At 40.4% G+C, this 11,798-nt stretch overlaps 1 protein-coding gene across 1 annotated transcript in view; it reads right to left on the bottom strand.

The window, feature by feature from the left end:
• Positions 1–565: 565 nt before the first annotated feature.
• LOC306894771 (coronin-7-like) overlaps positions 566–11,798 on the bottom strand; it is a 34,597-nt gene continuing 23,364 nt past the window's right edge. Inside the window, exons 8-10 of the mRNA XM_079457538.1 lie at positions 2,839–2,922; positions 2,676–2,758; positions 566–2,533 (exon numbers count right to left, since the gene is read on the bottom strand). Of these exons, the coding sequence (XP_079313664.1) occupies positions 2,503–2,533; positions 2,676–2,758; positions 2,839–2,922 (198 nt within the window). The 3' untranslated portion in view covers positions 566–2,502. The remainder of the gene's footprint in view (positions 2,534–2,675; positions 2,759–2,838; positions 2,923–11,798) is intronic.

Below are 11,798 nucleotides of genomic sequence, written 5' to 3'. Positions count from 1 at the left end.
AAACACATTTCCAGGACCTTTCAATTCCAATATTTTATTCATTTCCATGACTTTTCCAAGCCTGGAAATTTTTATAAGGAAATTCCTTAATATTTACAAGCGTTTCATAACCATGACTTTACTTCAGCATCGTGATATTTTAAAATACACCACATCACGTCAAATATCCCAATCCTATAGTATATACATACCACACGCCATGGTAAGTAAATAAATGAGTAGCATTACTTAATATTTATTTTGATAAATAAAGAAATCAATATTTAGTAATATTATGTATTTATTTTAATATTTACTTTATAAATAAACAATTATTGGTACAATGATAAACAAACTTCATTACAATGGTACTTTGTGGTTTTGTTTCTCGGATTTGTTGTATCTACTTCCAGGATTTTACCAATTCCCATAAAGTAAATTCCTTATTTACAAGCTTTTCATAACCCTGACATTCCTTCAACATCATGGAATTTTGACATTATTACAAAATGAGTAAAATATTTAAACCTACAGTATATATATCAAGATAAAACATTTTTACCAATAAATACATAAACAGTACTTAATATGTATGAATATTTATTAAAAAAAATATTCTACGATGGTACAACGATAAATACATATATTAAGTAATACTACCCAATTATTTACATTTTATTTGATAAATTAACAAATATTGTGCATTACCATGGTACAATAATAAATAAACGATGCATTACGATGGTACTTCATGGTCCTTTCTTGTTAATTTGTTATATCTACTTCCGGGATTTCACGATAACACCCGTTTCAAAGCCTGATTCATTTACTTCCAAGGTATTCGCAAACACTCACAATCAGTCCATTTTTTACTTCAGTTCTGAGAAACGCCTTATCCTTTGTGCCACAATGTTTGGCGATAAATAAATAACACAAAACAGGCGTGAGCCATAAAATTGGGTAATGACCAAAACAAACAACAGAATATTACTCTAAGAGCAACAGGAGGACGGATACTCAAAGCCATTTTCATCAGCGAACAAAAAGTGTAAATCAGGAGCTTGATGTTATCATGCTGTATAAATCACCGCCCAATCACTTTATCTGAAACCAAACACATGACAAGAAAAACACAATTCTGAAATGACACTTTTTTTTACAATATCCAGTCTCGATAAAACCTAATAGCCCTGAGATGAGGTCTCGACTGTGACGTGGTGATAATCTGGCTTGTACTCCAGCGGTAATGCACTGACGCATCAGTTTGTCGTGCCAGAGATCAAGATTAAGATCGTAGAAGCAGAGCGCACATCTCTCTTGGCCTGCAACTGTACACTTTTTAAGATTCCAGACTCAACGAAATACCATTTTAATGCCAGAGAGGGGAAGTGATCATCGCATTTTCCCCTTAATTTCATTCCTGTTTGTCCTGGCCGGCAACCAGGACAGCAACTCAACTGAGAAAAAGATAGTGACAAAAAACAGGAAAAAGAGTAATAGGGATGAAATAATATAATATACTATACTCTGAAATAATCAGACAGAAAAATGTATTCAAGCTTTATCAATTCTTACATTTCTCAATTTACTTTCCTTTACAAATACCATTATGAACCATTCCAAAATTCATTTCCGCAACGTGTGTTGGTTCCCAACAACCCACCAATAGAACCAGTTTCCATTAAAACTAATACTATCCCATTATAACCATTAAATCCATTTAATACTTTTGTTTCTTTAAAGGGACAGTTGAGTCATTTATTCACCCTCATGTGGTGCAAAACTCTTTCTTCTCTAGAACACGAAAGAAGATATTTCGGGAAACGTCAAAAGGTTTGCATTCACACAATGGAAGTCAATGGTGTTCAGTGTTGTTTGGTTTTTTCAATCTTCTTTTGCGTTCTGCAGAAGAAAGAAAGTTATATATGTGTGGAATGATGCGAGGATGAATGAGATGAACTACTTGAAAATACCGCTTATTAGCAGCGGTTAAGTTAACCCAAGCCATGTCACGACTCGCGACACATTTTTCACTTCAGGCAATACGGTCTGTGATCCTGTGAAATATTCAAGGATTCCAGAATCAAGCGCCTGCCACAATGGCACACAGTATGTGCGGGTTATTCATTATGAGGGGGATTTTGCCTTCACAAAGAGGGGCAGTTATCCGGCTCACCGCAGGGAATCAGGGCAAACCCGACGTGAACTTACTTTATGAACGTCGAGCCAACACACCAGGAAAGAAAAAAATAACCCTTAACACAAGCACCTCTCCGTTCGCTCCCTGCGCACCTCTACGGCTGAGCGGCTCCCCGGACCGCAGCTCACGCCAGCCCGCCGTTCACAAGAGAGGAAACACAACGGTGCTGCCACAACAGTATTTCATTTTCCATCCGTCGGGTCCGGCAGGGCTCCTTCTGTAAACAGGGCTGTCAGTGAAGCGCGCTGGATCTCTTACTGCAATAAAAAGCTCGGCTGCCCGCCGCCTGCCCGGACTGGACCCGTGCCACCAGAACCAGAGTCTCAAATACAAAGTCCTGACACGACACAGAAGCTACACGTGTCCAAGAAAAGATCGGAAAAGATCGAGTTGAAGGTTTGTTTTCTCAAAACACGTTCATTCAACATGACACACCTTGGAAAACCACACCCTTCAAATCTGAAGCACACGGCACCTGTGGAGAGTTTTGACTTACGCGTTGGAGGTGGCAAGAGACACGGATCTGAGGGACGAGCTCAACTTCCTGCTGTCCCAGAGCCGCACTTCCTGTTGACGTACCTACATTCAAACACACACAGATTACGTCCAGGCATAACAAACGGCGTTTTAAAAGATTGTGTAGTAAACATCAAAAGTACCTGGTTAAAGCCAGTGGTGAGCAAGTTGTCATCTTTGACCCAAAGGATGCGAGAGTCTTTATTTCCCAGAAGGCCCTGAGCGCACTGCAGGAGAACAGACACAAAACATTTCAGTAAAACAAGTCATCTACAAAAAATACATTTGGTCTCAGAATGAAGCAGTTCATTCGATCACATGATCCGTCTTTAAACAAAGTACAGATGGAGAGAGAGGGGAGTTAATGGTTGGTGTTGAAAGAGGAAAGAAGAATGATGGACAGAAGTTTAGTATACTGCCCTACTCATTATGTTTCGTTATGTTTCGTTATGTTTCCTAATGTTTCGTCATGTTACGTTATGTTTCTTAATGTTTCATGAATGAATACAAATTCGTTTTTTAAAATAAACAACAGTTAATTTCTGCTTTGGTTGCTTTTTTAACAAACAGAGTTACACATTATTTTCTGTTGGAAATACTGAAAATACTGCAAATTAATCTTTACTGCTATTTAAAGGGACAGTTCGCCCCAAATTAAAAACTCAAGCGGTTGAAAAACTTTTCTTCTGTGGAATACAACAGAAGATATTTTGAGAAATGTTTCAGTGGTTTGGTGTTCATATACTGCAAGTCAATGTTGCTTGCTTTCATCACAATATCTTGCAGATGAAAGAAACTTGTACAGACAGAAAAAATGAGGCGAACTATTCTTTAACTTAATCTTTATCGATGTCCTACATAAACTACTGCTACATATTAACCGGAAAGAAAATCTTTCTCAATAAAATCCATTCAAACAAAGTCACTAACACAGGCAAACAATATGATGAAGTGACTTTGTTGACGTTGTAAACAAAAGAGCGAGCGTTGATCGGACGGCGTCTGATCTGGGAACAGCTCCGATGTGTTTGGTGTGGAGGTGGAAGTGTGCAATTATTGATTTCAGCTGAATGTGATCTTATCTCCACGCTCGCAGTGTTCATAAGAGTCGAGACACGGGAATTATTCCCTGATACTCCCAAACAAATAAATCCACACAAAAAGCTGTTAACTCAGACCTCATGGTTTTAAGATGTCTCGTTTATCAGCAAAACGAAATGATGCACAAAACAACTTTGCATTGATCTGCAACGGACACGATGATCTCGTGACACAATCCATCAACACGCATTGCAATTCACGTTTAAAGATCTCCCCGCCTCATCTTGCTCCATATGAATGTGCTCTGGAGTTCGAGTAGCGATGATGAATCTATCCAAGGTACACACGCCCAGGCCATAAAACCTCTCCTGTAAGGACGTTTCTGAATATATATCCCTCAGGAGGCATGCGGCTCTGAGGTCATATCACGCTGGATCAGACCTCATCTGGAAGGTATGGAGGTCTTTGCTTCTCATCCAGAGAGAAATATGTTGCTGGACGAGGACCAAAGGATTTTAACCCCAGGGTAAAAACAGTTGAGGAAAAGCATTACTGAACTTCGTAATGGAAACAGCGGGACACTTTGCGGATTATGTAAAAGGACTGCCTGTGAAAATATAAATACAAATAGAAAATGGCAACAAATGAAAGAGAAAACGATACACATGAGCTTCTCGCAACAGTGACAGATGCTTCACGAAAGCTGTCTGTGAACTCACACATACTTGAGTCGGATATTCTCCGAGCATCAAACCTTTCCTCTTATTTCTTCCCGTCCTCTCGCCTCTGAATAACCTGTAGTATTGACGCACTCGCATCACAAACGCCGACAAGAGTCGTTCTGAAAGAAAACTGTCACACACTCTCACATTCAGGAAAAGAATCAACTCTGAGCCATCGCTGGAGGATTGTATATCGAGCTGACTCACGCTCCGCCACTCCAAGTCCATCATCTACCGTCTGGATCCCGTCTCTGAGCCAAACAAAACCAAATAATCCCACGGAGACAAATGAGTCCATGACTGGAAATGCAAACAACAACTAGAGGAATGACAATTCCATGTTAATAAAGTGTGAAGATGTTTATCTTTATCTCATTCATACCTCCGCACTACGTAAACGTTAAAGGTTGTGGGTTCACGTTCAATAAAAGCATTTCCCAAATGCATAAATGCACAATTTTATTGCATCGCTACATTTTACGTTTGTATTAATTTTCAATTCAATTCTCATTACAAATGTAACATGATGTTGATAAAACAGGCTTAACAATACACAAGCACATAATTCCACTAATCTGTAACATTGGTAAACGTAAAGTGTGGATTATAAAAGTGTGCGTGCAAAGATGTTTAACAGATGAAGGTCTTTGGTCATGATGTCACTGCTCAGTGTTTCTGCAGCTGTGGTTACGAAGGGAAGGAGCTCTGATCTCAGATCTGTTTATCATCCCGTTTGGTTCTCTTTACCAAATAAACACGTGCTGATTTGAAGGGTGTGAGGCCTGCGCTCGCCGCTGCTGCACATCTGGAGCACGCGTGTGCGCATGGGTGTCTGCGTGTGGCACGTTACTGTTTCAATGATATCACACGCATCAATGAATCAGTGCAGATAAAACTGCAGTAACCTTCTGCTATGGAGGTCAATTTATTCTGACGAAGTGGGTTAGTTTCCATTTTAAAGCGACTTATTGTTCAAAGGTCGTTTTGGAGGATCTATTGACAGAAATGCAATATACTATACATAACTACGTCTTCAGATGTGTATAAAGACTTTACATAATGAAGCATTCTTTTTTTTTACATTGCATTATCTTAGAATGAGCGATTTCCATCAACATTCGCCGTGGGTCCTCTTACATGGAATCCACCATGTTGTTTCTACAGTAGCCCTAAACGGACAAACTGCTCTACAGAACACGTTTCTTAAATACGTTATCTCCTTCGGTAAAGAAGCCAAAATGTAACGACATCTTTGTCCTGTGTCAGCCACCGTAGTGAGCCGTTGGTTACAAAATCTCCAAGTTACTCCTTTAAAAATTAAGTAGTAATGCAGGTCAATAAAGCTAAACATACTGGTGTTCATCAACCAGACGTATCTGTACATACCTAACGTGAATTCTTGCTTTATTGTGGTCGAATAAACACAAGGGGGTGAGAGAGTTTTCTTCAGAGGTTTGTGCCAGGCCACTTGAAACGTAAACAGCCCCTTGACACACTGTGACCTTCATCTCCTGAAGGTTATCCACAACACCTACTGAAGACACCTCAAGAAACACAAACGCACGTGTGAAAGAAATTAGCCCGAAACAGCACGGCGTGTTTTCTTTAGCCGGGGAACAAAGTACAGCATATAGCTTTGAGCCTATAGAACTGCCGTGCCAAACGCACAGATCAAATACAAGACACAACCACGAGCAAAAGAAACCCTTCGGAGGGCATTTGAATAAACAACCAGCAGAACTTGAGCCTCTAAAAATAACACCTAGCCGTCAGAAAGTACCCAAACCTCAGGCTTCTGCCGGACTGGGGATTTATGTGAGGGTTTGCTCCCAAGAAAAACAAGGAGGCCTAACCCGTAGACGTCTTTAGTGCGTGGAGGTGAAACAGACGGAGAGCACAGATGTGTCGCTCGCAGAGAACGTCCATCCATACGCTGAGAGACTATCAGGTGTCTGCAGCACATATGGGAGCAATCTTGATTCTCTTCATACGCTTGTGGCAAAGAGATCAGCAAGCCTCAAATATTTAGTGCGACTTCATATTTTCCTCTCTATGTAACCATCTCCAGGCTTTTATTGCTTTTCCAGTCGCTCCTCACTTCTGTCGTCGATTCTACAGGAGCTCTCGTTCAAAGAGTTTCAGAGCATCCACAATCTGCGCTGCCTTCCGAAAGGCAGCTGACATCTTTGCCTTCAATCAAACATATTATTCAAAACGTAACACGCATTTTTTTGTAGTTTTGTTTGGAGTGTAAACTGAAGTTCAGCTTTGACACAAGTTTCATATTTACGAAACGCTCTGTAGAGCAGTTTGTCCGTTTGGGCCCACTGTAGAAACAACATGGCGACTTCCGTGCAAGAGGACCCGCGGCGTATGCAGATTGAAATAGCTCATTCTAAGGTTATGAAAACACAACGCTTCATTATGTAAGGTCTTTATACAGCTCTGAAGACTAGTTATGTATATGAAGAGTTTGGTCCCAAAACGAGATCACCTTTTTACGCTGTAATCATGTTTTTATTGTATTTAATTGTGTTAGTTATTGTATTTTTTTTGTTATTATGGATTAAATCAAGACAAACCAACTGCAGTTTGATTGATATTCATTGGAATGCACAATAAATAAACATGATTTTATCTCATATGGGAACCAAACTCTTCATATCATATTGCACTTCTCTTAATAGATCCCCCAGAAAACAACACATTGGACCACAAACTCACCAGCATATAGGGTCGAAACAACCACAGGTTCATTTATAACCCAACGGTTGGGTTTGAAACTAAAAATAGTTTATTTTGAGAATGTAAAACAGTGAGGGGTCAGTAGATTGTTGTTCTGTTCGGTTAAATGGCAGAAATGAACCTGATCTACATTCTGATTAAAGGAAATCTGTTTCCTGTCCTGCACTGATTCAAGCGAGAGGCATTCAGATATACAGCCTTCTGTCTCTGGTGCGTGACTCCCTTTCAACCTGTCCTGTATTCCGTCATAAACTTGCTCCATTTGCACTTTTGTACCTCTAATGAACCTTCCTAAATGTTTTCCTCATACCGTCCCAGTGGATTTTCATTTGCCCATCTTCTTTATACTTTAATGAGGATAAACCCGCTTCTAAGCTCCATTTTAAGCAATGCTGATCTGTGCCTCCGTAAACCTTCAGAGAAATGAAACGTTGCCAACGGAACAAAACGAAAAGACTTGAAGGGGAACGAACAGAACGCAAAGCAGCCATTTCATTATTTCATTTCCTCCAAAGCCTGCTGCTTCTGCTCTTTCCATCCTGATTAAAACCGTCTCCGTGCTGTCCATCGCCTCTCCAAACAGCTGCCGGTTCTCCTCCTGAGCACGGCACTGAATCTAATCTAAACCGTCAAAAGACGACAGGGGCAAACACGAGAACATGAGAAACGACAGGGCACAGCTGTGAAGCAATCCACTTGTGTTATGAATCTTTATTTTATCTTTTAGAAAGATTGTATTTAGTTTATTGTATCGTGACTAATATCTCTACTGTCCAAGTATCACTTCTGAAGATTATGAAGAATATTGTCTCCATCCTGCCATCAGTCAAACGTTTTTTTCTTTACTTTTTTAAATGAATTCTATATGAGTAAATGCATTAGCGGGATTGAAAGAATAAGAACATATGAAACACCGGAAAACATTTGGGATAACCATTATCCCAGTGAAACCAGCAGCCAATTCCACTAGACAGCTAGACACACAGAAGAGCCAAACAAGTGAATTTACACATTAAAATGGATCGACTGCAGATGAAAACGTACATTATGAAAATATATCATTCTGGTGATTTATGTCAGTCTGCAGAATTAATATGACAGAAACCAGACGCTCATATTTTCATGCACACTCACTTTAAATATAAGTACAAAAATGTGCAGGCGGGTCCCTCGGCCATCACTAAACCATCTATTTATAAAGCCGACTGTGAAAGCAGGAATATTTTCTTTGCTTGTGAAATACATTCGTCTTTCTTAATATTTTTTAGAGAATATTTTAGAACTGTCCGACATGAAACCTAAACACGCGTTACAGCGAACATTTCATTCAGCTAAATTACAATTTTAGACGATAATGTAATGGAAATGGTGGAAAAACTGTTTTATTTTTTTATTTTAGTAATTTTATTTTATTTTAACCATGGCGCTGCTTGTATATAATTGTGCCGTCTCCCTTATTTTATTCATGTGCATTATTATTGCCGTGGTCTAAGCTATGATGAAGCTAAGCACTTCATGTCTGCGGTGCACACCACGTTTGAGGGCGGAGCGAGGCAGGAAGGGGCGTGTTCCTGTTGCACAGTCGTGTGTTTTGTTGCCGATTCGATGGGTGGTTTTGACCCAAAACGCTGGGTTGTTTTAACTCATTGTTGGGTCCAATTAATATAAATAGATATAAATCATGAAGATAACCAAGCATGTTTAGAGTGCATGTTGTGTTTTGCATCTTTCACTGACCAGAAAAACACAGACCAGTTTTAAGTTCATAAGCACGCTCACTACAGACATACAGAGACACATACAGACACACCTTGGGACGACTACTGAGCTATTTTAAAAGAAATCCTCTTGTGTGGATTAAAGGACTCTGCCGTTTGACTGACAAGGGGGTCAATTTCTAAACAGCACCCTTCCTTAAAGATTGATCGCTGCCTGACCGCTCACCACAAAGACGTCACAGCCTTCCATCACTGCCATTGACTGTAAATCAACAGATGGAAAATCAAAAATAGGAAAAATGTGCATGTGTCCAGAGACCAAAGACTTAAAGAGCACTTCAGTCCTGAGTGAAGAAGACGCAACCTTTGTAATGAGACACCCGCTGTCTTTCTTAAAATATATTGAATCTATCTGTCTACCTGTCTGTCTGCATGTATCTGTCTGTCTGCCTGCCTGCCTTCCTGCAGGTCTGTCTTTTTCTGTTTGTCAGTCTTTTTGTCTTTGTCTGTCTGTCTGACTGTCTATGTCTGCCTGCCTACATCTGTCTGTCTATCTATATCTGCCTTCCTGCCAGTTTATCTGTATCTGTCTGTCTGTCTGTCTGTCTGTCTATCTATCTATCTATGTCTTCCTGCCTGTCTATATCTGCCTGTCTGTCTGTCTGTCTGTCTGTACCTGTCTGTCTGTCTGCCTTCCTGTACGTCTGTCTTTTTCTGTTTGTCAGTCTTTTTGTCTTTGTCTGTCTGTCTGACTGTCTATGTCTGCCTGCCTACATCTGTCTGTCTATCTATATCTGCCTTCCTGCCAGTTTATCTGTATCTGTCTGTCTGTCTGTCTGTCTATCTATGTCTTCCTGCCTGTCTATATCTGCCTGTCTGTCTGTCTGTCTGTACCTGTCTGTCTGTCTGCCTTCCAGCCTGTCTGTCTGCCTTCCTGCAGGTCTGTCTTTTTCTGTCTGTCAGTCTTTTTGTCTATATCTGTCTGTCTTAGTCTGCCTGCCTACATCTGTCTTTCTATCTATATCTGCCTGTCTCTGTCTGTCTGTCTGTCTGTCTGTCTATATCTGTCTTCCTGCCTGTCTATGTCTGTCTGTACCTGTCTGTTTGTCTGTCTTCCAACCTGTCTGTCTGTATCTATCCGTCTGTCTGCCTTTGAGCAGGTCGGTATTTTTCTGTCTGTCTTTTTGTCTATATCTGTCTCCCTGCATGTCTGTCTGTTTAATATTCACAAATGGCTACTCAAACCATGCTATAAGCACAGACATATTTATTTTATGTCACAGACACTATCTGTCTGTCTGTCTATGTCTGCATGTCTGTCCAACCTGTCTGTATCTGTCTGTCTGTCTTTTTGTCTTTATCTGCCTGTCTGTTTAATATTTACAAAACGGCTACTCAAACAATGCTATAAGCACAGACGTATTTATTTTATGTCACAGACACTATCTGTCTGTCTGTCAGTCCCTCAGTCTACATCTATCTGTCTGTTCGTCCATTTATCTGTCTGTCTGTCTGTCTATCTGGATAACTGAGGGGTCAGAGGGTCAGTAGTGAGAGACATGAGGCTAAAAATACAGAGAGAAAGATGGAGGTTGAACAGACGCCTTCTGCTTGACCCGTGAAGTTTCTTTCTCAGCGGTGTAAACTTACAGATCCTGGCACTCAACTTCCTAAAGTTCCCTGTACTTCACCATATATAAACACAATCAGGCGCTTGCTTCTGTTAAATTAACCATAATGTGGTGATGTAAACTCATTCTTAAACATTCTCTGATAACCAACACCGGTGGGAAAGTCAGGTATCTTGATTCATTTCACATGTAGCCTGGCGCTGCATTTTCATTCGGTGTCATCTTGTAACACGCCGTCAAACAAGCGGGTACATCACGAGTAACCCGAGGTTGTCCACGTCAACATCGGAGGTAAAGATAGTTTTGTGTTAACGTGAGTCAGCGAATGGATGGATAACGTAACTCAAACCAAGTCAAATGATGGCTGCTAAAAACGTCACGGTGCAAACGGCATTAGTTATCACAAAAGCCAAGCATCTGTTAAGACGATACATGTCTAAAAACAACATTAACAGGAGTTAGAAGAAACAAAACGCTCTTGAATTAATCACAAGCAGCTACTCGGGGAGAAGCAAAGGGTCAAACTGACAGAACAAATCGATATCTGGTCTGGATTTAAACAACACATCACGTCCTGACACGCGTGAAGAGCCAAGAGCAGTTTTTTGGGGCCACGGGTCGGGCTGCAGTGTGTGATGCAGAAGAAGAGGGATATTCAGCGAGAGCTGTTAAACGACTTTAATTGTAGAGTAAAAACTAAAAGAATGAGAATAAAATCCAACGCAGCACAGAAGTGGGAAGAAAGTCTCTCATTATTTCACCACAACGCTAATTGGCCTCAGTCTCCGCCGATGAAAAGTTTGCCAGCCTACGGTCGACCTCGGGCCTGGAAACAAATGATTGACCAAATGTTAGCGAGGGAACACATATTACTGCTTTAGCGAGGATTAAGTGAAATGGAAAGTTAAAACACCTAAAAAAAGGGGGGACGGCACAACAAACCTGCAGCTCTGATGAAACACACCTGAACCAGATAACCAGGTTGATGTGGATGAAACCAAAAACAAGGTCTCCCAGTAGGTCTCCAAACTCGGGTCAAAATGAGCCTTCGCAGATACTGTGAATGATACGGTCTTACTCACCATTTGGCTCATATGTTTGCTAAGATCTGCATGACGTTACACATGGTTTCAATCAAATTGTGAGAATCGCAGTCTTTTGGTTTACCGATGAAAGCTAGTGATGTAAGCGCATCAAATCAAACTATACAGAGGAAAACATCGCTAACGCGTTAAAAACTATTTCT

The sequence above is a fragment of the Barbatula barbatula genome, assembly GCF_947034865.1.
Source record: "Barbatula barbatula genome assembly, chromosome: 5".
Classification (NCBI taxonomy): domain Eukaryota; kingdom Metazoa; phylum Chordata; class Actinopteri; order Cypriniformes; family Nemacheilidae; genus Barbatula; species Barbatula barbatula.
The sequence above is the reverse complement of the archived record's forward strand: the minus strand, read 5'-3'. Positions and strand labels throughout refer to the sequence as shown.